This window comes from Martes martes (genome assembly GCF_963455335.1).
Source record: "Martes martes genome assembly, chromosome: 18".
Classification (NCBI taxonomy): Eukaryota; Metazoa; Chordata; class Mammalia; order Carnivora; family Mustelidae; genus Martes; species Martes martes.
The window spans coordinates 25,960,538-25,987,864 of record NC_137906.1 but is presented as its reverse complement, the minus strand read 5'-3'; the positions used below and the strand labels follow the sequence as shown (position 1 = coordinate 25,987,864).

At 43.5% G+C, this 27,327-nt stretch overlaps 1 protein-coding gene across 3 annotated transcripts in view; it reads left to right on the top strand.

Moving 5' to 3' along the window:
• LOC308359294 (acyl-coenzyme A synthetase ACSM2B, mitochondrial-like) overlaps positions 1-27,327 on the top strand; it is a gene marked incomplete at its 5' end in the record, with an annotated part of 35,679 nt that overhangs the window by 5,635 nt on the left and 2,717 nt on the right. The window contains 12 exons of one of the 3 annotated variants that reach the window (XM_080830241.1): positions 2,241-2,448; positions 3,728-3,871; positions 5,856-6,012; positions 8,201-8,280; positions 8,496-8,619; positions 9,823-9,903; positions 11,239-11,340; positions 12,287-12,414; positions 12,536-12,635; positions 13,671-13,790; positions 17,284-17,369; positions 26,710-26,800. In XM_080830241.1, coding sequence (XP_080686367.1) covers positions 2,241-2,448; positions 3,728-3,871; positions 5,856-6,012; positions 8,201-8,280; positions 8,496-8,619; positions 9,823-9,903; positions 11,239-11,340; positions 12,287-12,414; positions 12,536-12,635; positions 13,671-13,790; positions 17,284-17,369; positions 26,710-26,794 — 1,415 coding nt within the window. In that variant the 3' untranslated portion in view covers positions 26,795-26,800. Of the gene's footprint in view, positions 1-2,240; positions 2,449-3,727; positions 3,872-5,855; positions 6,013-8,200; positions 8,281-8,495; positions 8,620-9,822; positions 9,904-11,238; positions 11,341-12,286; positions 12,415-12,523; positions 12,636-13,670; positions 13,791-17,283; positions 22,172-26,709; positions 26,801-27,327 lie in introns of those variants that run through there. The other 2 variants (XM_080830242.1, XM_080830243.1) reach the window with 2 other exon arrangements.

The window sequence follows — 27,327 nt, the reverse complement described above, 5'->3', positions numbered from 1 at the left end:
CTTGTTTTTGTAAAGTTTCATTAGAACACAGCCATATACCCTGTTTATACACTGGCTGTAGCTGCTTTTGCACTACAATGGCACACTTGAGTAGCTGGGATAGAGAGCATCTGGCCCACAAGGCCTAAAATATCTACTATTTGGCCCTTTGCAGAAAAATTTTGCCAACTGCTGTGATAAAAAGAGACCTGAACTGACTAATGAGTTCACTATGAGGGGGTCCCAGTGGAATGGTATTTGGGCTGGGATCTGAAAGGTAAGTGGGATTCAGCCAGGAGAAGATGCAGAGAGGAATGCCCTAAGCAGAGAGAACAGCACAGAGAGAATGGAAGCTTGCAAATTATGAGAAAACCTGAAAAGATATCTGTGTGTTTAGAGGCAGCAGGGAGAAAGTGACAAGTGAGCCTGGAACAATGGGCAGGCCCCTGAGGGGTTCTGAATCCTTATCCAGTGAGGAATGGAAAAGCATGGATGGATTGAGTGACATGATCATACTCTGTCACCCTGGATGGTGCATCAAGGTGGGATGGGGGAGGGCTAGAGTAGGAGTGGGAAACCCAGACAGGAAACAAGGAATGATGCTGGCTTCAACCTTGGATGGGGTGGTAGAGATGGAGGTAAGTGGGTAGATTTAAGAGACAATTAGGAGGACTCTCAGAACACCATTTTTTGATGAGTGACATATGATAGAGAAAGAGAGCCAGGGAGAGATGGAGAAGTCATAGAAATTCTGGCATCTGCGTGTATGCTTCGAGCTTTCACTGAAGTGAAGACCACAGCGAGAAGCAGGTATGGGGCTGTAAGGGTAAGATGGCAGGCTCAATTTGGTAACTGTTGAGTTAGGGGTACCCATGTGATGTTCAAGAAGGGATGAGAAGTTTCAGTTACAATATAGATAGGTCTTGAGGATGTAATGTACAGCATGGGAGCTATAGTTAACAATACTCTATTGTGTATTTGAAAGCAGCTAAGAGTAGATCTTGAAAGCTGTTATTATCAGAAAAATATTTGTAATTATGTGTGGTGATTGATGTTAACTAAGCGTGGTGATCATTTCATAATATATTCATATATCAAATTATGTGGTACAACTAAACTTAGTACAGTGTTATATGTCTATTATATCTCAATCAAAAATATGTATGGAGAAAAGAAGGGATGGAAAGTGAGCTGTTGCATTGAAGGGCACAATGTCTGAGATGGAGATAGAAAATCAAGAATCATCAACTTTTAGATTCAAGAAATGAGAAGTGGAAAGGTATAAGAAAGAGCCAGAGAAACACCTGCACAACCTGTCTTCATTCATTCCCACCCTACCCTTCCTGGCCTTCCTCACATGCAACAGGTATTCCCATCAGTAAGGCGGGAGATGGAAGTCGTCAAATAATCAAAGGAAGTATAGAGACAATTGTAGGAACTTGAAGCCCCATGAAGAGAGTGAATAGGCCACACAAGGAAGATGACACTCTGAGTACAGTCTGAAGGGAAGGAGAACTTAGCAAGGGACATGTGTCTGTTCTGTGGGCCTGACTCAACATGGCCATCGTGTTGGAGACACACTGGAGATGGTTAACAGGTCTGCAGTGTGGATCCTGAAGTGGGAATAAAGTAAGCCAGGGGTACAAGCTGTTCATGAGGAGTAATATGTGAAATAAGCTTTGTAAATGGTGAAATATAAGTTTAGTTATTCTCCAGAAGAATAAACAAAACCACATGGATCTTATCAAGAGAGAAGACAAAAACAAAGCTAAGAGCACTCTTGGCCAAGATAATTCTGTGTTCCAGGCTTGGGAGAAGTAACCAGGCCTGAGAGCAAGACCCGTGTTGTAGGATGGAGAAATTCCAAGAGCCTTTTCTTAGTTCAGTTACTGTGCTCACTTTGCCAGCACATATACTTAGTTTAATTACTGTATGAAAGTCTTTGGCTACAGGAAGCTCCTGTAGGGCATTGTGTGTGGATGGGGAGCAGGGGCAAGGGGGTTAGACTGTCCATTATATGACATCAGGCAACTCATTTTCTCTCCTTAGTCCTGGTAGACTCCTTACTGTTCTAACACACCCAGGAAATCAGTGTTGAAATCACTCTCTGATCTTTGGTGCCTTAATATTGATATTCCCCATTGGTCATCCCTTCCTCAACCCCTCTTCCCCCATAAGCTCCCCACTGGTTGTTTATATCAGTCTTCTCTAGGGAAGAAGATAACCCTCCCACCCAGTTCTAAGACATTTGGCTTCTCTAGGCCTTGTCTTCATGCCCGGGACTATCCAAATGAAAGCAAAGGACATCCTCTACAGGCTGCAGGTGTCTAAAGCCAGGGCCATCGTGGCTGGGGATGAAGTGTCCCAGACAGTGGACACTGTGGCCTCTGACTGCCCTTCTCTGAAAATGAAGCTACTGGTATCTGAGAAAAGCCGGGATGGGTGGCTTGACTTTAAGACTCTACTACGGTGAGTAGCTACATGTCTCAGCCTGTGTTTTCACCAAAAGTAGAAACTGAGCAAAGCACTTATGTGCAGGTGCTTTGTTTGGGAGCTCCAGGGAGCAGAGTGTGGGCCTGGGGAATGTGAAGCAAGGATGAAAGAAAAGCTATTTAAGAGTTTGTTATCAAGTCACTACATGGCATAAGTGGGCTTAATCTGCAGGGACCACACAGAATTCCTCTCAGGATTATTCACTGGAGGACTGATAAGGTTTGAGCCATCAGCACCTGAGCCCCGTTGGTGGACGGTTGTATGGGGGGTGGGTATCATCGACCCCACACTTCCAGGCTGCACAAGCATGCATGCATGCAGAGTAGGCTCAGAGTCCCATGCTCTCATGGCAAAAGAGAAATCGTGGGGCACAAAGTGAATCAGCCATAGTCCGCACCAGAAGCACCACCAAGTGGACTGAAATGCTCAGAGCTGTTTACTGCAAATCCAGCTGGAATCAGAGGTGAGCCCAAAAGCATATGCAGTAAAATGCAGAGGAGGCTGATATACTGAATATCCTCTTCTTACCCTCGGTATCTCTAGGCTAGGCTTCTGAAGCAGAGGACTCTATGAGTCCTTCCAAGAGTATATGGCAAGCTTGGCTGGAAGAATGCATTTTCCTGTCACATATCTGGACTGCCTCCATTAGAGACACAGACCTTAGAAACCCCAGGGAGAACAAAAGCTTTTCCTAATGTCATGATCTTTAAGATAACTGTCAGAGAAGTTGACAACATGCAACCATCTTTGAGAGACTTGAAATCAGGACATGAGAGGAGAGGTTCGAGAGAGGAAAGTCAAGGGAATAGAGGAGGTTGTATTGTGAAAACGGATACTAAATGGGCACCTACTATTAAACCTGGTATCATGCAAGGGCTTCCAACAACAATCAGGTAAACATGTATTGAGTTTTTTCAGGGCAAGTTGCTCATTATCTTTGTGTTACAGTTAATTTTCTCAGCAACTCTATGAGCCATCTCATATTATTGTTGGCATTTCACAGATACAGAAGTGAAACTCAGAGAAGTTAAATAGTCTGAAGTCTGAAGTCATAAAGTGCCAAATCTAAGTTGTTTTTGAACCCAAGTGTGACTGACTCAGAATCCATTGATCTTAACCATTCATAAGCATCCCTTCTGAAGTGAGTTGGCTGACTTGCCCTTGCCAGCATCAGGGAAGGTAGGAAGAGGTGAGTTGCCAGGACATCTAGTGTCCCGGTGAGATCTGAGAATGTGACAGTCTTTGTCTTTGTCAGAGAAGCATCTACCAATCATTGCTGTGTGGAGACTGGAAGCCAAGAAGCAGCTGCCATCTACTTCACCAGTGGGACAAGTGGTCTTCCGAAGATGGCGGAACACTCCCACGCCAGCCTGGGCATCAAGGCCAAGATGGATGCTCGGTAAGAGAAACCCTTTCTCTCTACAGAGAACTACATGACCAGGGCGTGAGACATTTCTGAGCTCAAATCCGGTTCTCTTTGGATGGGCTACCATCTGGTGCTTCTGAGAAAGACAGCTGGGAAGGGGGCAAGAGGGAGCATGGCTTAGCAAGTTGGGTATCTAGTGACCTTTGGTGGGACATTTTTGTTTCAGGTAACTTGGGATCTCTAAACCTCTTCAGAGCTTTAAGCCATGTGTCTAATAGGATTAGCACAAGTAGATATGCATTTTCCCCTTCCAGTCCAATCTATATTTTGTCCTTTGGAATGCTGGTTATTTGCACTGATGCTGCCCACATTCCAAGAGGGCATTTTGGATACCAGCATCAAATTACTTTTCAAATCTGTTGAGGTGGAAACTGTGATTGGATTATAGTTTACTCCTGAACAATACAAGGGTTAGGGACACTGGCCCCTGTGTGGCTGAAACCCAGGTGTAACTTTTGATTACCCCAAAACTTAACTACTAATAACCTACAATTGACCAGAAGCCTTACTGATAAGATAAACAATCAATTAACACCTATTTTATATGTTATATGCATTATATATGGCATTCTTTCGATAAAGTAAGCATGAGAAAAGAGCATTTTATTAAGAAAGTCATAAGGTAGAGAAAATACAGATATAGTATTGTACTGTATTGAAAAAATCTGCATATAAATGGGCCCATGCAGTTCAAACCATGTTGTTCAAGGGTAAACTATAATGAAATGAACTGAAATTCAGAATTTCTGGATCTTAGATCCCATAATTCAGAATTTTCTTTAACTATATCAACCTCACCAATGGAATTAGAAAATACATTGCCAAAGTTGTCATGCAATAATAAGAGCTATTCAGGGTCTTTTTTTTCCCCAGGATATCCTGCTTATCATGTTAAAAGTCTAGTATTAGAACTGGAAAAATATTTTAATGCCAAAAAATCTAAAAAACTTAAATACCACATCTATGAGTCTGTAGTACTGGAAAATTAAGTTATTTAATAGAAATTATTTAATAGAAGAGTTATAGTAAAATGCAGTTTCTAAAAGATGTGGTGATAAATCACTTAAATGTAAGTAAGATATTAAATTTCCACCTCTCACCTCTTATAGGCTATGACCCAATTTCCCTACAGAGCTGAAAATATTAATCTTTCTTAGTAAGAGTCACAAACTGTGATGATTCCCAGTCACAGGGAAGTTCTTCATGTCTAGCCTAAATCATTTTTTGTTCCAGACAGGGCTAATAACTTTTATTCTGGCCTGAAAAGAGAAATGAGACACATTTCACCCTGTACAAGACCTTCAACTATGCTTAGGCAATTCATGATTCTTCAAGAAAAGAGAACCAAAGGTCTATCTGACCAAACTTGAACTTAGCAAGGCCACTTTTTAGAATATTCATTTAGATGTCTTTTGTTAGTAAACATTTTTTGGGTGGTTACCTCACGCCAAAATCTGTACTAAGTTCTAGGGATAGAATGAGAATGAGACCCAATTATCTGTAAGGTCATTGTCAGCTGGGGTTACACCTTCTGAATACTCACTCCTTCTTTATTTATTTTATTTTTTTTTTAAAAGATGTTATTTATTTATTTGACAGACAGATCACAAGTAGGCAGAGAGGCAGGCATAGAGAGAAGGGAGGAAGCAGACTCCCTACTAAGCAGAGAGCCCGATGCGGGGCTTGATCCCAGGACGCTGGGATCATGACCCGAGCCGAAGGCAGCAGCTTTAACCCACTGAGCCACCCAGGCGCCCCATCACTCCTTCTTTAAATAGGACATGTGTTTAGAACAACTCTCTTTCCTCCTGCCTGCTTATACTTACATACAGTGCTACCACACACACACACACACACACACACACCTCTATGCCCCCCACTCATGTTCCACCCACCCCAGCATGCTCTCATGTACTTGAATGTACATGTAGTACATGTATTTCTTCTTTATTCTCAGCATATGGATAGACCTGCAAACCTCTGACATAATATGGACCATATCAGACACAGCTTGGATACTGAACATCTTGACTTCATTTCTGGGACCTTGGGTAGCAGGAGCATGCACATTTATCCATCTTTTGCCCAAGTTTGACCCAGCAGTCATTCTAAAGGTAAGACAGGATCCAGTTTGCACCAGAAGGTCAGAGATGGCCCAAGGTTTGCACACTCCAATTTATTACAGTTTCTTTTAATTCAGCAAATATTTACTAACTCCTGCCACATGGATGGACAGTAATCAGTAAGCAAGATGGAAATGGTCCCTGTCCTTTTGGAGCTCCTGGTCCAGGAAAGGAGAGACTTATATACAGATAAAGGGGATATATTCAGGAGGCAGTTATCATTGGCCATTCCTTCAGTCAAAACATACTTCACGGGCTTTTGCTTCGGTGTTAGAATATCAGATTTTTTTCCTGTGGAACTTGATGGGACAGCCATTAAATAAAATCTACATATTTCATGACCCTGGAGCAACAAAGCAGTGGAAATGGGATTATTTTGCTTGCAAAGGCACGCCCGATGTTGGATTCTACAACATAGATGGGAAGTTGGGCCACTGGTGTCCTGGGGCCTCCAGGTCTCTGAAGCAGTTGACAGCCCACTCAGGCTTCTGTTTGGCTGGCAACAGAGACCCTGGGGGCAATCTGAGGATGGATGGCATACTTAAATGTCAAAAGGTCAGGCATGGTCTGGATTCTCTCAAGAGATTCTCTTCAGATGGTTCCGTCATTCTCTGTTTTAAACAAATGTAAACAGAGTAACTGCCTCCTTCCAAAAAAGGATTTGAAATGGCTTTTGTTAACTGTCACAAATGGAAAACAGCAGAATGAAAACAGATGTAAAATTCTAAAGCATATTAGAAAAATATAGAGTGGAGATATCAGTGAGTTGAGCAGGTCGGGTTAAGGAGAGTAAGGAGAAGTATAGCAAATAAGTAGCTCCTTTCCTGTTGAGCTTCCTGTAAGGCAAAGCAATAAGGGAAATGATAAATTTTTCATCATTTATACCAGTTCATCAAGAATACTCAGAGGAGGGACACCTGGGTGGCTCAGTCAGTTAAGCGTCTGTGTTCGGCTCAGGTCTTGATCCCAGGGTCCTGGGATCAAGTCTCACATCTGGAGCATCGGGCTCCTTGCTCACTGGGGACCCTGCTTCTCCTTCTGCCTGATGCTCACGCTGCTTGTGCTTGCACATGTGCTCTCTCTCTCTGACAAATAAATACAGTCTTTTTTTTTTTAAAGCACAGTTTGAAGAAATAATTGCATGTTGTGATAATGTTAATATTTTTTTCTAGACACTTATGCCTGAATCTCTCTTTGTGATATATTATGCACAAAGCAAAACGTGGGATGGGGGTGGTGTTGCAACACGTTGAAAGTAAGGGCCAGAAATGTTGGTTCTAGTCCCTGTTAGTTGTATGACCTTGGGCAAATTACTTAACCCTCTGATTCAAAGTTTTCCTTCTTAAAATGTGGGTGATAATACACACTCCATGAGGTTATTGTGAGAATTCAATGAGATGGCACAGGGGCTGGCAACTATTCAGTACTAGCTATTTTTAATAACACTTCTACTGAATTGTTCATAGGCACTTCTGACTTTTCTCTTTTTTAAAGATTTATTTATTTGAGGAAGAGAGCGCATGTGTGTGTGTGGCCAGGGGAGAGGCAAAGGAAGAGGGAGAGAGAGAATCCTCAGTCAGACTCCACTGAGCATGGAGCCCAACAAGGGGCTGAATCTGAGGACCTTGAGACCATGACCCAAGCGAAAAACAACACTCAACTGCTAAACTGACTGAGCCACCCAGTTGCCCCCATATTTCTAACTTTTCACAGCACTTTTCTACCTGAGTTATGTCCCAAGAATGCTTTAGGAAAATAGGGCTGGAATTTATCTGTTAACAAAGCGAGACCTGGAAGGTTAAGTGACTTAACCAAGACCATACATCCTATTTGCAACAGTGACTTCCCTTGGGGACTGAGGGTTTACATAATTCTAGAAGTGTGTTACTGGGGGTGAGTCATTAAAGTGGCAGGAACAGTGAGCCAGAATTTGACAAAAATTACAGGACCCGTAATCTAGTCCTTTCAGCCTGTAGTCCTGGACCTGTATCTCTATAATGATAGGTGGTTATTTCTCTGTTATTTTTGGCTTGAGGGTTTGGCCTGAAATAGACAGAATAAAGAAGGTAAGATTTAAATCCAGAGCCCAACTCCAGGCTCCATGCTTGCAACCACTGTGCATGCTGGTAAATTCAGCATTTAACCCGGTGGTTAGTGTCAGCTGGCTCTCTCCCTCCAGGTGCTGTCCAGCTACCCAATCAACAACATGGTAGGAGCACCCATCGTTTACCGGATGTTAATACAACAGGATCTTTCTAGGTGATGGGGCGTTGGGGGTTGGTATGAGCCTCTGGGTTTATTGGTCCATCCTTGTGTCTCCACCACATACACATATGCTCATCTCTCAGACCGTTGAGCGTGGGTTGCCCTGTGAAGCCTACCTCATCATTAAAGTACCTGGAATCCTCTTGCCTAGACAGAGTTTGGTTCCAGGGAGGCTCCGGGGGAACATTTACCTCCCTTCTCTCCTTCAGTTACAAGTTCCCACATCTACAGAACTGCTTCAGTGGTGGAGAATCCCTCCTTCCAGACACTTTCGAGAACTGGAGGGCCCAGACGGGACTGGACATCCGAGAATTCTATGGCCAGACAGAAACGGTATCTGCTCCTAGGGGGAACCAATGGGCTGGTGCACCTGGTGGGCTTTAAAAGCCTTTCTGATAGTAAAAATATGAGCCATCACTTATCAGGCACTTATTCAGTAAATATTTATTGAGCACCTGCTATGGAATAGGTATTGACAATTGAACAGAAAAAAAGTAGCTGAAGCTCTACTGTCTTGGACATTACATTCCAGTGGGAGTGGGGAGCTGAGACACAAACTAATAGATGTATGACATGGTAGACAGTGAGACGTTCTAGGGAGGAAAGTAAAACAGGTGAGATGGGGTGATGTGGGATGAGGGACTGGTATTTCCAATATGGTTGTCAGGAAAGTCCTCTGTAATGCGGTAACATTTTAGCAGAGACCCAAATTTATCAAGCGCGTCAGACTCTGTCCTAAGCTGCTCAGACAAAAGTGAGCATTGGGGAGAAGAACCCAGTAGGACCCCACCTTACCTGCTGAGATGTCTTCTGAGAACTCTTGGGGCCCCTTGAGTACCAGGTGAATTTGCATTGCCCTGTACACCGCTGCTTTATCAAAACAACCTGAGGAATAGTTTCCCCAGCAACCTTTCCAGTGCCTCTTATCTGTGACTCTCAGTACCTCTGGTCTCCTCTCCACTCTTTTATCCTACACCCCTCTATGTCTAGCGGGCCCCCTGGCAAGATTCCTGGAGGGCTTATGGATGAGAGCGCTGCGATGTGGAAGAGCTTTGCAAGTGTGGATGAGGACAGTGGATGTGTCGCAAGGGCTTCTAGCCTTTCTGAAAAAGCCATGTTTAAGGAATGTTCCTTTAAACACCAGCATCTCTGTGGGATTCATTTTAGGATTCAAGCAGAGCTAGCTCTCTTATGGGAGGTAATTTAATCCAGTATTGTTTTAAAGGACTTTTGTGGTCCATGGTCACTTATTAAAGTATAGCTCCCTCTAAAGAGATTAAAATGTGGTTGTCAGGTCCTTTTCCCTGGGGAGGGGTCAGTCAGCTTGCTTTCCAAACAATTTAGTGCAACCCTGGGATGGGAGTTCCAGTAAAGGGAAGGGAGCCAGGAACAGGGTTGGAAGGGAGCTACTAAAGAAAAGGCAACTTCAGGACTATTTTAGAATTTGCTCTGCTTAATCTTTTTTTTTTTTTTTAATTTTTCTGTGACCATATAACTCCTCCTAAGATTTGTCAATCTGTCTACCATCTTCCGCAGGGACTCACTTGCAGAGTTTCCAAGACCATGAAAATCAAACCTGGTTACCTGGGAACTGCTATTCCCCATTATGATGTGCAGGTTTGTTAGGGGCTGTAAGGAGGGAGGGAAAAGTAGGAAGTACACTAATTTTTCAGTAATTTATTTATTGCATTGTTCACTGAGGAAAAATTAAAGATATTTAAATAATATTTAAAAGGGAAGGATAAGGATGAAAAGAAGGAAGGGAGGGAGGGAGGAAAGACCAAAGAAAATTAATCATTTTTTATCATCCAGGGAAAACCACTTTGAATTGCCAGCAAATTAAGTAGCTAGCCATTTCTATAAATATATACATTTTTAAAAATAAGGGTGAATCTTGACATATCATTTTGTAAGTTACTTTTATCTTGAATAATTTTGGGTGACTGTCTTTCCAAGTCAAATAATACCTACCTACAACATGAATTTTAATGACTATATGGTAGTAGATTGGATGGTTCCACTACTGTTTATGCCTTTTGTTGGTCGATGGATGATTTCCAAAATTTTCACTAGTAAAAACAATAAGCAAGATGTCTTAGCTAAAATTTTGCTCTTTCCCCTTATTATTTCTTTGGGCTCAATTCCAATGTATAGAATTTGTGTCTATGGTTATGTGCATAGGTATATGTATCTGAAGTGATAACTTTTACTCTATTCAGTGTTATTTGCAATTGCCTGCTTCTCCTTCCCCCTGACTATGATAATCATTTTTAAATACCTTCTTAAAAATACCTTCCTTCAGGGGCGCCTGGGTGGCTCAGTGGGTTAAAGCCTCTGCCTTCGGCTCAGGTCATGATCCCAGCGTCTTGGGATTGAGCCCCGCATCGGGGGGCTCTCTGCTCAGCAGGTAGCCGGCTTTCTCCTCTCTCTCTCTCTCTGCCTGCTTCTCTGCCTAGTTGTGATCTGTCTCTCAAATAAATAAATAAATAAATAATCTTTAAAAAAAATACCTTCCTTCATTCTCATATAGTTCTGTGACATAAGCTATTATCATCCCTGTTAGACAAATGAAGGCACTGAAACATAGAACTCAGTCAGCTCAAAGTCAACTAGTAAGGTAGAGGAGGCATACTTTGAGTTTTGATCTGTCTGATCAAGTTCATGGCCCTCACAAGAAAATGGGAGGCTGTTATATTTACTGAGCTCCTACAGCCAGAAGATTCTTCCCAAGCTCATCTGGTCCTGTCTCCATAAGGGGCTTTACCTCAACCATCCCAGGCAGATGGATTAGAAGTTGAGGTGCTTTCTTTGCTGCCCTTGGCTTCTCGTTCTTGTTTTCGGTCACCACTGGAGTAAGGGGGTCTTCCATCAGACCAGCTCAACTCTTCCACATTGCCACTCCAGCCACCTCCTGTTACGCAGAATCTTCTTCCTGTCTGCTTCCTCCTTCAGGTCTTGGACGACAAGGGCAAGATCTTGCCTCCTGGTACAGAGGGAGATTTGGGCATCAGGGTAAAGCCCATCAGACCTATAGGCATCTTCTCTGGCTATGTGGTGAGGAACCCACTCCTCCCCTCTGTTCTCTGTGGGGATAGTGGAGACTCTGAGAGGGATGGCGGGGGACAAAGTTATATACCTCCCAAGAGGTAAACCATGACAGGACTTGGAACAAAGGGTGTCCAGTGTCCAATAACGGGCACTTTGCAGAGAGAAAAAACTGGGTATTCATCCCTGTCATCCTTAACCTACCCCTAAGTTTCCTTTTGAAGAATTATCTCCCTTCCGTTACCCTTTTCCACCCCCCTCTAAAACTGTTTCGGGCCAAAAAAGTTTATTGCCCCCCAAACTACATACAGCAGTACTCTCCCAAGGGCAGCCCTGCCTCTCTCCAAATATTTCTCCCCTGCTCTATGCCGTCAATGTCCTTTAGAGCCATGCTATACATGACATTGAGATTTCACCAAATAGGTGAGAGCATCCCTGTCTTCAGACCTTGGAACGTTAGAATTAGATGATCCTTAAGTCCAACCACTTTCCTGTATAGGTGAGGATGGATGGTGAGGTCAGAGATTATAAGAGTCAGCCAAGAACACTACTATGGTGAAAAAACAATGAATACTGTTACGCTGAAAATAAATAAAAAAAAAAAATGGACAGGGAAGACCTCAAACACATACCTTCTGATACCAAAATGATAAAACAATCAAATAATAAATGCCCTACTAATAGTTACTGCCACTTATTGTGTGCTTACTACAAAGTAATGCCCTAGAGCACAGGTGGATAAATGCATCAGTATTATCCCTCAGACTGGACCCTGGGGAGCAGGTCAGAGACACTGGGGACAATAATTGGAATAAAGGGGAAAGTTCCAGGTCCATCTGAGGGCTGAGGTTGGCACGCCTGGCCAAGATCATCACATGTAGTTATTCATGCCAGCCCTGGGGCAGAGGATTTCAGCTTTGCAGTTACAGTGATTATGACTTGCTATGGTCGCTAGGACAATCTTGAGAAGACAGCAGCCAACATTCGAGGGGATTTTTGGATCCTTGGAGATCGGGCAATCAAGGATGAAGATGGCTATTTCCAGTACCTGGGGCGGGGAGATGAAATCATTAACTCCAGCGGGTGAGCTTGGTTTCTGGGCTGGGAAGGGAAACCTGGATCTTTATTCTGGCTGGCTCTGAACTTCTGGGCTGGCCTAGAGGCTGCATGCCCAGCGTTCTCTGAAAGACAGGCTCTTCTACAGGTACCGGATTGGGCCCTCAGAGGTTGAGAATGCACTGATGGAGCACCCTGCTGTGGTTGAGACGGCTGTAGTCAGCAGCCCCGACCCTGTCCGAGGAGAGGTGACGTGGGAGCAGCAGCCTGGAGTTGCAAGGGTGGGAGGTGGGGGTGTGCAGATTTTGGAAACAAGGGCACAGTGCATGGTAGTTAAGATCATGGAACCTGGAGGCTGGAGAGCCCTGCTGCTTACCAGCAGTATGATCTTAGGCAAGAATTGAACATGTTAATGTTTGTTAAGTTCTTGCAACAAGGCCTGGCACATAGCAAACACCATATGTGGTCTATTATTATGAGGCTACGGGGATTCCATTCTGCTGGTGGCATTTGAATCAGAATTTGATTCCTGACCAGAACAGAGGAAGAATTAGAGCCAAGAGGTAGAGCCCCTGAGCCATGGGCTTTACGATGAGAACATAAGGAAGAAGAAAGACCCCTTTAATGCTATGGTTATAGAAACAGGCCCAGATGGAGCCTAGCAGAACTTGGTATATGTATAGAAAAAGGTCAGGTACAGAGGTGTGGGTCAGTGTCCAAGTACATTTCAACAGGAATTGAATGAATTCCTATCTCTGGCAGGTATTGGCCATATCAGCCATGGAAATCACAGAAGCCACTAGGGAAGGGAGACTCAAAGGGGATCCCCTACTGAAAATCCCTCTGTGCCAAGCACTGGGCTAAGTCTTGCTATATATGATTTCATTTAATTTCCCATGAATTAAGTATGACAGTTGGATCACCATTTTATAGATGTACAAATTGCAGTTTGGAGTGGTTAAAAAAATCATTTAGGTTTATGGTCCCCAGTCTTCATTTTTTGCTCCTGTCTTATAAGGAGTTTCTCTCTATCACTGATATGAGATGAGGGTTGTTTCAATTTGCAATCCTACCTGCCCATCCAGTAAGCCACTTGAGAGAGAGCTGGAAACTTAGCCATTGTTATCCCTACTTTCTCCCTTTCTCTCACCCAGGTATCTGGAGGCACATTTGAGGGTATATAAAGGGGGTGCTGTGTTGGAAACCTTAGCCCTGCTTCTGCATTATTCCAGGAGACAACAACACTCCGATGCCTTCTCTCTTGGCCCTCATCTTTGTTGCAGGTGGTAAAGGCATTTGTGGTCCTGGCCCCACAGTTTCTGTCCCATGACTCCGACCAGCTCACCAAGGAGCTGCAGCAGCACGTGAAGTCAGTAACAGCCCCATACAAGTACCCAAGGAAGGTGAGGTCTCTGAGCTCCCTTGCTCCCCCAACTTGAGGAGGGAGAGGGATATCTCTTCTTGTATTTCTCTTCTTCAGGCTCTGGATGAGGCCTGTAATTCCAAAGTTCTGCCTGATTATGACCATCTAGAAGCTGTCTGGAGGCTTGAATATTTGCCTCAGCCTTTAGCTGGCTTTGAATTGAAAGTTGGATGCTCCCATGGGAATAAGTTCTGGTCAATACCTCACCAAATTCCGACTCTCTGCACCGAGATCTCGCTATTTATCCAGGATTCTTTCGGTTGTCAGCAACAGAAAGGAAGGCACATATTGCATGGAGCACTGGGTGTGGTGCATAAACAATGAATCTTAGAAACTGAAAAAATAAAATTAAATTAAAAAAAAGAAATTAGGGGCGCCTGGGTGGCTCAGTGGGTTAAAGCCTCTGCCTTCGGCTCAGGTCATGGTCTCAGGGTCCTGGAATCGAGCCCCGCATCGGGCTCTCTGCTCGGCGGGGAGCCTGCTTCCTCCCCTCTCTGCCTGCCTCTCTGCCTACTTGTGATCTCTGTCTGTCAAATTAAATAAAATCTTAAAAAAAAAAAGAAATTGAACACAAACTTTATTGCTCACACAACTGTCCAGGGGAAGGGACAGCTTTAGTTGTGGCTGGTACCAGGCATTCAAATGATGTGGTCAGTGATACTTCTTTCACCCTTTGACTTTCTTTCTTTCTGTGTTGGCTTCATTACTTAAAATGCTCCCCCTTTGTAATGGCCAACAGCAGGTCCAAACACAGGTCCTTAGCAATTTAGCTAATCACAGTAATAAAAGAATATTTTTCCCCCAAAGGCACCAGCGAAAGTCTTCAGGTTGAACCACTTTAGGTCAGGAGCCCATCATTAAATAATCCCTAGAACCAGGGTGATGGAACACTCTGGCCACTTCTGGGTCATGTGATCACCTCTGAAGCAAATGTAGGAAAGATGGAGCGAAGACTGCCCTGCCCCTATGATCTGGACTGAGGGAGAGAGGTGTGGCTTCCCACAGGAAAGTGGAAGTGCTCTTACCAGAAAAGGCAAAAAGCATAGAGTCCACTCTACCTGTTTTCGCTCTGGGGCAGGGAACTAAGGCATGGAGGTTGACACTGAAGGGGGACCCAGTTTTTGGAAGTGGGTCCAAGATAGGAACTTGCCCCAGAGGAAAGGAAAAGTGTATTTATTTTTGAATCTTGGGTAGAGACGAGAGCAACTATCTTAAGCCTAAAGCTACTGAGATGTTTATAGAACCCAGAAGTTCACTAATGCTTTGTCAGCACAGGCTGATTGTCATAGATGGATTTTCTGAGAAACAGACTCTGGGCAGGAGATAAACATACAAGAGGTTTATTAGCGAGTGCTTTGGGATCAACACCTGGGGAAAGAAAGAGAAGGGAAGGGGAGGGAAGGGAGCAGGACTGGGCAGAAGGTGAAGGTGCACTCTGATGTAGCCTTACTGGGGGGCCTCAGCCAACCCCATGGGGACTTCTGCAGCTGGGACAACGTTTCAGAGTTACCTGAGCTATGGGCAAGGTTTCGAGGGTGCTTTATAGCCCCATGCAGATCAGGCCTGGATGCCGGCTGTGCTGGGATGGGGCTGTGGCCCAGGGAAGGAAATCTGCCCTTGGCTGCAGCAGTAGGGGCTGGGAGGGTTAAATCATTCTTGCAGAGATCTCTGAGCAGCCCATCAAAGAGTCCACCACACAGACTTTCAGCCACAAACTCACAGTGAGGCAGTCAGTATAGCACAGTCTCTGGAATTAGACAGCTGCATTAAAAATTCATCTCCATCACGTAACAATCTCTCTGTGCCTCAGTTTCCTTATCTGTGAAATGGGAATAATGGTGTTACCCCTTTCCAGATTGTTAAGAAGGAGAGTTAATATTTGTGAGACTTAAGGTACTCAGAAGACTAGCGCATAATAAGCATTTAATAAGTATTTTAAAAGGAAACTAGAAATCTAATCAACCCCAAAATACAATGAATTTTGAGCTGTAACTTAATATTTCGGAGTATCCAATGGATCCACAATATAACATGATATTATTCAATAGATGTGTCCCTTTTTAAATGTCTCTCCTCTAGGGGCGCCTGGGTGGCTCAGTGGGTTAAAGCCTCTGCCTTTGGCTCAGGTCATGATCTCAGGGTCCTGGGATGGAGCCCCCCACATTGGGCTCTCTGCTCAGTAGGGGGGCCTGCCTCCCCCCCCCGCCACCGCCTGCCTCTCTGCCTACTTGTGATCTCTGTCTGTTGAATATAAATAAGAATCTTTAAAAAAAAAAAAAAAAAGTCTCTCCTCTAGAATGCTTTGGGCAGCATTCTTTCTATCTCTTCCCTCCTTACTGAGACCAAACCCTTCCCAGATCTCCCCTGCTGGCTTCTCTTTACCCTCTATCCCTACACTTACTCTCTGTCTACTCAGTTCTGTCTTGTAGTGTGAAGGATCCAGAGACCACTGGGAATGAATGGGTGTAGCTGTATTGAAGTAAAACTTACTTCACAAACACAGGAGAAGGGCTGGATTTTGCCCTCAGGTTACAGTTTGCCAACCCCTGCTCCATCCCATTGTGATTTTTGACAAACCCCTTCCTCAACAAGTTCAGTCTTGCCTGTGGAAGACCCCCCACATCAGCTTTTAAGAAGATACCTTTTTCCCTATTGGTGTCAGTATCCCAGTTTTTCTTATTTTTATCAAACCCACGACCACCTGGCTCCTAGATCAATGCCCTGGCAAGCTGGGCCTTGTAACAGGAAGTAAATCGTCTTCATTGTCCATATGTTAGGATTCAGGAATGTTAGAGATGGAGGAGTCCTCGACATCAAATATTTTTTTCCCCACAGATATGAAAAATGAAATTGGAAAGATCTTATGATTTTGCCAACAGGAAATGACCAAGCTGGAATTCAAAGTCAGGTTTCCTAACTCTTAAATATTTACTGTCTGTAGTCCAGGTTAATCATAGCCACTGTTTTTGAGTGTTTACCTATTCAGTGTTTACCCATCAAGAACTCAGTCTGCATAATTTCATTTTATCTTCAAATAACCCAGCAGAGTTGTTGCTGCCCTCCAGTTTACCCAGTGCAGAAATTCTCAGAAAAGCCAAGTGACTCGTCTGAGGCCAGGTAGGTAGTAGAGGAGAGATGGCAGTCCAGGGAGTCTGATGTGAAAGCTCAGGTGACTGAGGACTGTGTCACGTTGTGTTCACTGTGCTGCTTCTCCCCTGTCCTAGAGTACATCAGACACCATTGACTAGACCTTTATGTCCCATTGCAGCCATTCTTTTCTTGCCTTTGTCTCAGAGCACTTTCCAGAGCTTCTTGTTGCCTAAGGACTGCCCTTGGAGTGTTCCAGGCTCAGTCCTCACTCACCTGGGGCCTCCAGCCTTAACAGCTTTTTCTCACCCTGTAACAGTTCCTCTGAAAAACCCATCCCCACTGAGGTCACAGATGGCCCACCCTGGACTAACTTTTCCCAACAGGTGGAGTTTGTCTTGGACCTGCCGAAGACTGTCACAGGGAAAATCCAGCGGAAGATTCTTCGAGACAAGGAGTGGAAGACATCTAGGCAAGCTGGGCCCCAGTGAGACCTGCATGGGCATCCCTTTGGGTGCTGTATTTCTACTTACTTTCATTTCCCTTTGGGCCTTCTGCCTTCCTCTGGGGATATGAGATTCCTCATGACAAGACCACAGATTTCTCTCTTTCCCTGGTTATTAGCATAAAATCTTGCCATATTAGATGTTGAAAGAAGAAAGTGAGGGAATGAAAGAGTGGAAAGGAGAGGGGGAGAGAAAAGAAAGGAAAATTAGAGTAAGAATGAAACAGTGAAAGCCATTAGGAAAGAAAAGGAGGGAGGCAGGAAGGTGGGATCGAGGGATGGAGGAAAGAGAATTGGAGAAAGGGAGAGAAAGAGAAGAAGGAAAGGAGGGAGGGAGGGTGGAAATAAAAACTCAATAAAAATAGTAAGAGAGACCGATAAAGAAAAATGATGGAAGATGGGAGAAGGGAGAGCAACTCACAATTAGTCCCGCAGATAGAAAAACAGACAGTGGCAGAGTCCAGCAGAACCCTGGATCTTAGGAAGGAAATGAAGGGTCAAATCACTTCATCTCCCCCCTGGACAGGCCTCCATACAAACAGGCTTGCACACATGGATAGGACATTGGAGCCCTCTCCAAGTCACCCCAAACCTCAGGACAGTCATGACCAGAGGAGGGAAATCTCCATTTATTGAGCACTTGCCATATACCAGACACTGTCCTAGGCATTTTATAAATACTATCACGTTTCACCTCTGTGTGGCATCTACAAACCTCGGAACATAGGTGTAAGAACAGTATAGGCACCTCAAAGAAAGTGTCCCTTCCCCATGGCTCATGTTTGTGGTAGTATCTCCTCTTCCTATAATCCAGTAAGAAAATCATTTTACAATCAAGACCATAGGGTTTACCTTTGGAGAAAGTAAAGTGGGGGGCGGGGAGGGAAGGCATCGAACGGTGAACCACAGACTCCATTCCTGGGGCCTCTGGGGGCATCATTTCCAACCCAGGGATGGAGGATGAATCTTCCTAGCAGGTTCAAGTAAGCTGGAGAAGAAAGCAAAGAATCTCTGAGGGTCTAAGGCTCTTCTCTGTCAGAATACTTAGTAATAATAGCAATAACAGTAATAAGAATATCAATCACTTATCAAGCTCTTGCCAAGTGTCAGGCACTATGCCAAATGAATACATATACTGATTAATGTTCACAGTCACCCCTTGATTCGGGTACTTTTATTTTCCCCATTTTACAGAGAAGAAAACAAAGACTTGGAGAGATTAAGTGATATATCCCAAAGCCTTGTAGCTGATAAATGACAGCTACAGGTTCAAACCTAGACCCATTTGCGTACAACACCTATGCATCCTTTCCTCTTGCTTGCCTTCTCTTCCAGCCCCTGACAAAACACTTCTCTTGCGGTCATCTTAAAATACCCACTAGGCACATGATCTGATGAGCCCTGGATGTTATACTCAACTAGTGAATCATTGAACACTACATCAAAAACCAGTGATGGACTATATTTATACTAATGTTGGCTAATTGAATGTAATTTAAAAAAATGAAAAAACCCACTAGAATGTGTACATCCTGTGATATACTCCTCCTGAAATCCACTGGGTGACACCAGAGTTTTGTGTTCGGCCTAGTAGAGAGAGACAGTCTGCTAATCAAATAGCAAAACTTCGTCTTTCTCAGTCTGGATTAATCTACGTTTAAGGGAGCATCATTTAACTGACAGCTTCCAAAAATTTTAAATCTAGCAGATTGTTCATTTTGACACTTTCACTGCTATCTTCATCATTTTTTATCATGTCCCTTTCCTCCGTGCCTAACTCGTAGGCTCAGGAATGATTGATGATGGGAACTTGGACCTTTAGGGGAAATATATGACCCACGCAAAATATACTGTTTGAGTCTCCTTCCTCCACTCCATCCCCTTCTCCAGACAGCTTGTATAAAGGAATCATAATATTTAGCCAGTCCTTTTCACAGTGATTGGTTTCCTGTGACTACAATGAAATCACTGAATATGGTCTTTTTCAGGATGAGCTAAAGATAGACCACCTCATCCTTCCTGTGCCTATCTAGCAAAAGCCTGTAGTCTACCCCAGTAACCCTGAAAACCAAGAAGTAAGGGTTACCAAGTCCCATTGGTCAAGTATGGAATGTGTTTAACTTCCCTGGGCAATCATTAGCTCTGGGGGGAATTACCAAACTAAACAATTTTTGTGTGTGTGTGTTGATGGCATAAGTTGTCCTAGGCTTGTTGCCATTATTTTTAGATAGAAGGAGGAGCTTAGCCTGGGAAGGTACACTCAGTGTTATTTCAACATCAGGTTCAAGTTCTGAAGTGACAAAGGGAGGATTATTTTAACACATGCATAAATGGTTTGGACTTCATCTGGATGGGTTTTTTCATTTTTTTAAATTACATTCATTACCATCTGGATGGTAATGAACTTAGGCAACAATGCATTTCTAAATGATTGTGTTGGTAGGTGAAGGGTGAATACGTTAGAGGTGATGTTTACTTATTTATGTAATCTTTATACCCAATGTGGGGCTTGAACTTTTCCCCCAAGATCGAGTGTCACATGCTCTTCTGACTGAGCAGCCAGGTGCCCCAAATTTGAGAATTCCTAGCAGAAGAAATTCTATTTCTTGGAACTTGGTGATTTAGTAACTAAATAAGTCAGGTGGGGTAAGGGAAAAGAGGCACTTAAGGACGATGGCTAGGGTTTTGATTAGTTACACTGGGTAGGTAATTATAACACTTCCTGAGAGAAACAGGTTTGAGGTGGGAATATTGAATTCAGTTGTGGTCATGTTAATACAGGCCATAGCAAGGCTGTTATATATTTAGTGATCCGTTGGATATTGAAGTTTGGATTTGGGAAAGGTCATGATTTTAAATGTGGTTTAGGAAATTATCCAGAGAAAGAGAGAGAATGGATAGAAAGTTCATAGGGAACGAGAGGAACTATTCACTGAGAATAGGTCCTTGGGGGACAGACAAGGATAAAGAGAAGAAAGAGGAAGAGGATCCTGTGGACAATATTGAGAGAGAAGACTCAAAAAAGGCAAAGTGTGATAACAGAAAGAAGAGAGCAATTAAAGAGTTCATTGATATCGCCCAGAATGGCCAAGAGTCAGAACTGGAAAGGATTCATTCATCTGGCAGCAAGAATATTAGAAAACTTATTTCCAGGAAACAACAACAACCAACAAATCAACCATTTCAATGAGTAATTAAGGGAAAAAATTAGCTATGGGTTATGACAGAAAAGACGGTAACAACTAATGAATTCAAGTAATGAATTCAACTATGTCCAATAAACACTAATTGGAAGGGGAAGGAACAGAAGAAAAGATACATAAGCAAGGAAGCAACTTTTGTAGGAGGAAAGGACTTGAACAAATATGGTGAACATTGCTTTTTTCCTGTTCTTATGGCCTGAATTGTGTCCCCCAAATTTCGTATGTTGAAACCCTAACCCTCAGTACCTCAGAATGTGACTATAGTTGGAGATAAGGTGTTTAAAGAGGCAATTAAGTTAAAATGAGGTTAACCCCCAGTATCTCAGAATGTGACTATATTTGGAAATAAGGTGTTTAAAGAGGCAATTAAGTTTTTAACTTAATCGAGTTTAATTTAGTTGAGTTTAATTGAGTTTAAGTTTTTAACTTAATAACCTAAATGAGGTTATTAGAGTGGGCATGCTTAAAAGAAGAGCAGATTAGGACCCACAGAAAGACACCAGAGGTGCATTGCACAGATGGATGACCGTGTGAAGAGGTAGCAAGAGGAAGCCAACCCTGCCGGCACCACGATCCTGAACTTCCAGCCTCCAGACTTGTGAGGAAATAAATGTCTGTTTAGAGCACCCAGTGTGCAGTGTTTTGTTACAGGAGCCGTAGCAGTCTAATACGCCCACTCAGTGGCCTTCCCCACAATCACCTCTACCCTGCCTTGTTCTTGCTAAAGGAACCCTGATTTTGTCCAAAGCCAGAGCTCACCCTTCCCATTTCTCTTCCATTAAGTCAATTAGAAAGTCTCAGTTTGTGACTTCTATGTCCTCTGCTCCTGTGAGGTAGAGTAGATTTTTTTTTTCCAGCAAATACTTGCTCTCTACTCACCCCCTCCCCCATACACACTCTCTCCTGCGGAGAGGAATATGATTCTCCGCTCCGTGCTGTTGAGCATGGTCTGTGGCTTGTTTTGCCCAATAGAATGTTAACAGAGATGATGCAGGCAGAAATTTTAAACGTAAAAATAAATAAATAAATACATAAATGTACTTACAGGTTTTGGCTTGATTTGGGGTGCCTTTGCTGTCCACTATGAAAAGAGCCACTAGTCTGAGATTTATGAGAGAAAAATGTGTGTTAAATAAATGTGTGCCACTCTTTGTTATGCAGTATTCTCACAGCAATAAACAACTGATCAAACCTTAATTTCCTTTTTTTTTTTTTAACAAAAGGAGAACAAGACTGGTCTCATATATTTGACAGTGAACTCTATTGGAAATGGGATTTAATAACAGCAACAATTTTTGCTTTCACTGTATTCATTTTTAGTTTCTTCCCTGTGGCAAGTAAAACAATTGCTTAATTAGGGATGCCTGAGAGGGTCTGTCAGTTAAGCGTCTTCCTTCTGCTCAGGTCATGATCCCAGTGTCCTGGGATCACGTCCCGCATCAGGCTTCTTGCTCAACAGGGAGCCTGCTTCTCCCTCTGCCACTCTGCCACTCCTCCTGCTTGCTCAGCCAGTCTCTCTCTCTCTCTGTGACAAATAAATAAAAATCTTTTAAAAGTAATAGTTGAGTAATTATAATGGTGGTACAGAGCTTCATTTAGACTGCTATGGATTTGTTTGTGGTTTTATTTAATATTTTAATAAGGAAATTGATGTAAAGGAGAACATTGAATAAATAAGAATAGAGGTAATTGTGCATGGTTATATCAAAAAAGAAGAAAGGAAGAAAGGAAATGAGGGAGAGGGGGAGGGAAGGAGAGAGAGCAAGGAAGGAAGGGGGAAGGGAGAAGGAAGAAGGAAGAAGGAAAGAGAAGAAACGAAGGTGAGGTATGGCTGACTAAGTCTGAGAAACAGTAAGAATGGAGCAAGATTGCAAAAGAAGAAGGACGGAATGGAACCTGAATTCCTTAAGAAATTAAAAACAGAGCTACCCTATGACCCTGCAATTGCACTACTGGGTATTTACCCCAAAGATACAGATGTAGTGAAAAGAAGGGCCACCTGTACCCCAGTGTTCATAGCAGCGATGGCCACAGTCGCCAAACTGTGGAAAGAACCAAGATGCCCTTCAACAGACGGATGGATAAAGAAGATACGGTCCATATCATATATACAATGGAGTATTATGCCTCTGTCAGAAAGGATGAATACCCAACTTTTGTATCACCATGGGTGGGACTGGAGGAGATTATGCTGAGTGAAATAAGTCAAGCAGAGAGAGTCAATTATCATATGGTTTCACTTACTTGTGGAGCATAAGCAATAACACGGAGGACATTGGGAAATGGAGAGAAGTGAGTTGGGGAGAGTCGGAGGGGAGATGAACCATGAGAGACCGTGAACTCTGAGAGACAAATAGTTTTGGAGGGGGGCTTTGGGGGGGCGAGGTGAGCCTGGTGGTGGGTATTAAGGAGGGCACGTATTGCATGGAGCACTGGGTGAGGTGCACAAACAATGAATTTTGGAACACTGAAAAAAAAATAAAAAAAGAAAACCTGAAAGAAAAGGCAAGTAGTGTCATCTTCACCTAAAAGGAAGTAGCTAGCTAAGGATCCATGGTGAAAGTAGCCAGATTTTATTTTTTATTTTTACTTAAGGAATTTACATTTTAAAGTTTTTAAATTCCAGTTAGTTAATGGGGCACCTGGGTGGTTCAGTTAAGCGTTCCACTCTTGATTTCAGGTCGGGTCATGATCTCAGGGTTGTGGAAATCGACCCCTGCATCGGGCTCAGCCAGGAGTCTGCTTGGGAATCTCTCTTTCTCATGCTGAACCTCCCCCCTCAAAAGTTAAAAATAAAATAAAATAAATTCCAGTTAGTTAACATACACTGTGATAGTAGTTGTAGGTGTACAGTTCAATGATTCAACACTTATAAACAACACCTGGTACTCATCACAAGTGCACTCCTTAATCGCCATCACCTATTTTACACATCGCCCCCCTCCCCCCTCCCCCAAGAAACAGACACTTAACTATAGTGCACAAACTGATGGTTACCAGAAGTGGGCCAACTTTGAGAGTCGCCAGTGTGCGGTCATTCTCCAACATCACCACACGGGTACAGTAGAGATCCGCCGGAGTGACGCCCATGGAGGCACCGCCCAGGGTTCACACAAAGCGCTAGGAAAAGATTCATGTTTGTGAGGGGCAGAGTGGGGACCAAGAGAATCAGCTTTAATCAAATTGGAAGGGGAGGTGAACCATGAGAGACTATGGACTCTGAAAAACAACCTGAGGGTTTTGAAGGGGCGGGGGGTGGGAGGTTGGGGGAACCAGGTGGTGGGTATTAGGGAGGGCATGGATTGCATGGAGCACTGGGTGTGGTGCAAAAACAATGAATACTGTTACGCTGAAAATAAATTAAAAAATTTAAATTAAAAAAAAAAAGGTGCAGTCAGCCTGGGCATAGCATATTGGCTGTGAGAACTCCGATCAGAAGTAACCTCTTAATTTTAGTTACCTTTAACTAAACCTTCAGTAGGCCAATAGAGCCAGTATGCCACCAAAGGAGGGATACTGGGGAGGAATGAGCAGGAAGGGGGCATGTGCTCAGAAGAGCTGGGGTATTTACAGAAACTAAGATGCAGCTTTTTGATTTAGTCTTTTTTTTTTTTTTTTTTTTTTGGTCATTCTTTTCTCTCTGCTTGTGGTTATCATTCCATCTCCCATATTCCTCCACAGTCTGGGTATTCTGAAAAGAAGTGAATCCTGGCACACCTGGGTGGCTCAGTTGGTTAAGTGTCTGCCTTTGGCTCAGGTCATAATCTCGGGGTCCTAGAATCGAGTCCTGCATCAGACTCCTTGCTCAGTGAGGAGCCTGCTTCTCTGTCTCCCTCTGCCCTTTCCCTTTCACTACCCCCCCATGCATGTGCTCTCTCTGTCTCTCTCTCTCTCTCAAATAAATAAATAAAATCTTAAAAAAAAAAAAAAAGACAGAGTTACATCAAATTGAGAACTTAAAATATCCGGCTTAGCTGGGGAAGTCTTATGGAGACAGCCAGGCCAGCAGCCTGTTGGAGAGGGCTGGGTGGGAGTGTCCTCCCCACAGCTGAGACTTCCATCTGACCATAGGGCCATAGGGCAAATGATGGGCTCTGAAGTGAAACATGTCTGTCTAGGTGCAGTTTGGAGTGAACTAAATTCCTATGTTGTGATTTCTTTACATATTCAAGGAGTCTGGGCTAGCTGTGTTTGCCTTCCCTCCCCTTCAGATTCCATTCTGGTGGGGCTAGCCCAGCCTGGAGCCAGAAGAGATGCAAAGCAAAATGTATAGCTCTTAGATTCCAGACCAGAAAGGCCAGTTCTGACCTGGAAGCCAGCTAATAACTAACCAGGCTCCCAAGGCCCCTTATGCAGCACAAGTCTCATAGAACAACATTCTTTAGCCCACCTGCGCACATGCAGGTCCGGGTGGTCGGTCAGGACAAGTCACAGAAACCTCTATCCACACAATACAACAGAGAATGAGGCTGATAGTGTCTGTGCCGTATTTTGATGTTACTCTGTCCACACAGGGTTTTCAGGACTACTGAGTCAGGGGAAGAGAGTATAGAGAACTCATAAAACTGCTCTTCAGTGCCCAAACCAGATGTGACTTGTATCTGCCTAGTGTTCATTATCCAGACCTGGAATTCAGTGGGCTCATTCAGACTACAAGAGAGGCTTTGAAATGAAAATAGTGTGAACGGAATCTTCAGAGAATTCCACTATCTCTATCATAGACCTGTTTTTACAGATGAGCAAACCAAGGCACAAGGGAATAAGAAACCGGCTCAATGTCACAGAGCTGGTAACTGGTGAAAGCCAGACTGAACCAGGCTGCCTGGCCCAGAGCTGGACTTCACCCACAACACCAGTGTTACAGTTCCACATGGGAGAGCCACTGAGATCCAGAGTGTGTCTTGTAGACTTTCCTTCCTGTCCCCATTTACTTCCCCAAAGTATCTGCCTCTTCTGCTTGAGTATCAGGGCCTTTTATACTTTGATATTTTGGCTGTTTAATCTTTCCTTACTATGGCCAGTCAACTTATCACTGCCTTCTCACTCACTCCTCTCCATAAAAAGTCTGTCTTGAGCTGAAAATTGATCATAAATGAATTGGTCAGGAGAAGGACAACCCACCTCTTGGAAGCTAGGCTTGCTCTCAAATCCGGGAATGTTCTAGGTGTCTCTGGCAATCTTTGTGGTACTTTTGTCCCTGCTTCATTGGAGGGTGGGAGGGAAAAGTTGCTGTGAAATTTGGGCCGGGGTCCTGGAGATTCCCATCCCCCAGCAACACTCCCCAAATGGCTCTAGTAGAAGATTAATAATACAAGCCACTTCATGGAGCAATCCAGGCTTATTTAATGCAAAGTCAATATAAACCCAGTGTTTACATGTCTGAGCCAAGCACTGTGCAGACTTTACCTGGTGCTATTCTTTCAAGGAACCCGAGGGACATATCTTATTAACAACCGCACTCCTCTGTTTTGTTAGAAGAGGCCAAAGGCTTGTCCATCAGCCATTTTGTAAGTTGTTGAGCCAGGATTTAAGCCTAAGACCTTGGGATTCCAAAGACCCTGCATTTGTTAGTACACTGAACTGTTTCTCTCCAAATCCCAAATTAACAAAAACAGCCAATATTGATTAGGCCAAGCACTGTGCTATGTGCTCATCATGAATTATTCCATCTAATCCTAACAACGTAATACCAAGACAACCATGAGACAATCATAAGATGTCACTATTATCATTCCCATTTTACGTACAAAGAAACGAGAGTAGAGAAAGGACGTCAGTGAAAGTCAAAGAGATGGTACATGAAAGACTGGAGACTTAAACTCAGATCTTTCTGCTTCCAGAGCACAGGCATTAACTACTAAGCCATATTGCCACTTGGCTGTCATTTAAATGTGAGCACTAGAGGCATGGGGCTGGGAAAGAGAGCAGGTTAGCCCCAGAGTTAGTGAGAATTCTCCATTTGATTTTGTTTCTTTACACCACAAGTCACCCCATAAGAACTGGAATGGCTTCATATAGTTTATTTTTCCAACCCACAGTCTCTCCAGTGTAGGGTTGGGATTGTTTTCTGTACTGTTCTAACTGAGCATCTCCTCCCACTTCAGAGTTGTCCAATTGCTGCCAAGCTCTCCACCCCTAGAGATGGGCAGTCCTTTCTGTGTGCACACCCCTGGGAACTTTCCCCATTAGAGAGAAGTGAGTATATTAAGTCCCCATTTCTCTACAAGCCCAAGATAAAGCCCAGCTGTTTTCTAGACACTGCCAGGTAAGGCATGTAAATGACAACTTCTTTGTGAGGTGTGTGTGTGTGTGTGTGTGTGTGTGTGTGTGTGTGTCTGTCTGTCTGTCTCTGTTACAAGGCATTAAAATATTTACAGAGCCCTGGATTTAAAATCCAAAGGCCCAATTTCAGATTCTCGTAATGTCATTTATCAGTTGGTTGACTTTGGGCAAGGCTCTTAACTTCTTTGACACTTTGCCTCCTTAATGCAAAATGAGGATGGTGATACTGAATAAAAAGGATAAATGAGAATATATGTGTGATAAGCCTAGCACAGTGGCTGGCATATAGAGGGTGATCTGTTTAAAGTTAGGCAGCTCTGAGTATGGTGAACCATGCAGGAGGGTACAGAAGAGAGTATGAAGACTCAGAAAGTGAACACTCGAAAGAAAATTCCACTATGCGGAAGTTGGTTCATATTATATAAAGTGAATACCTTTCA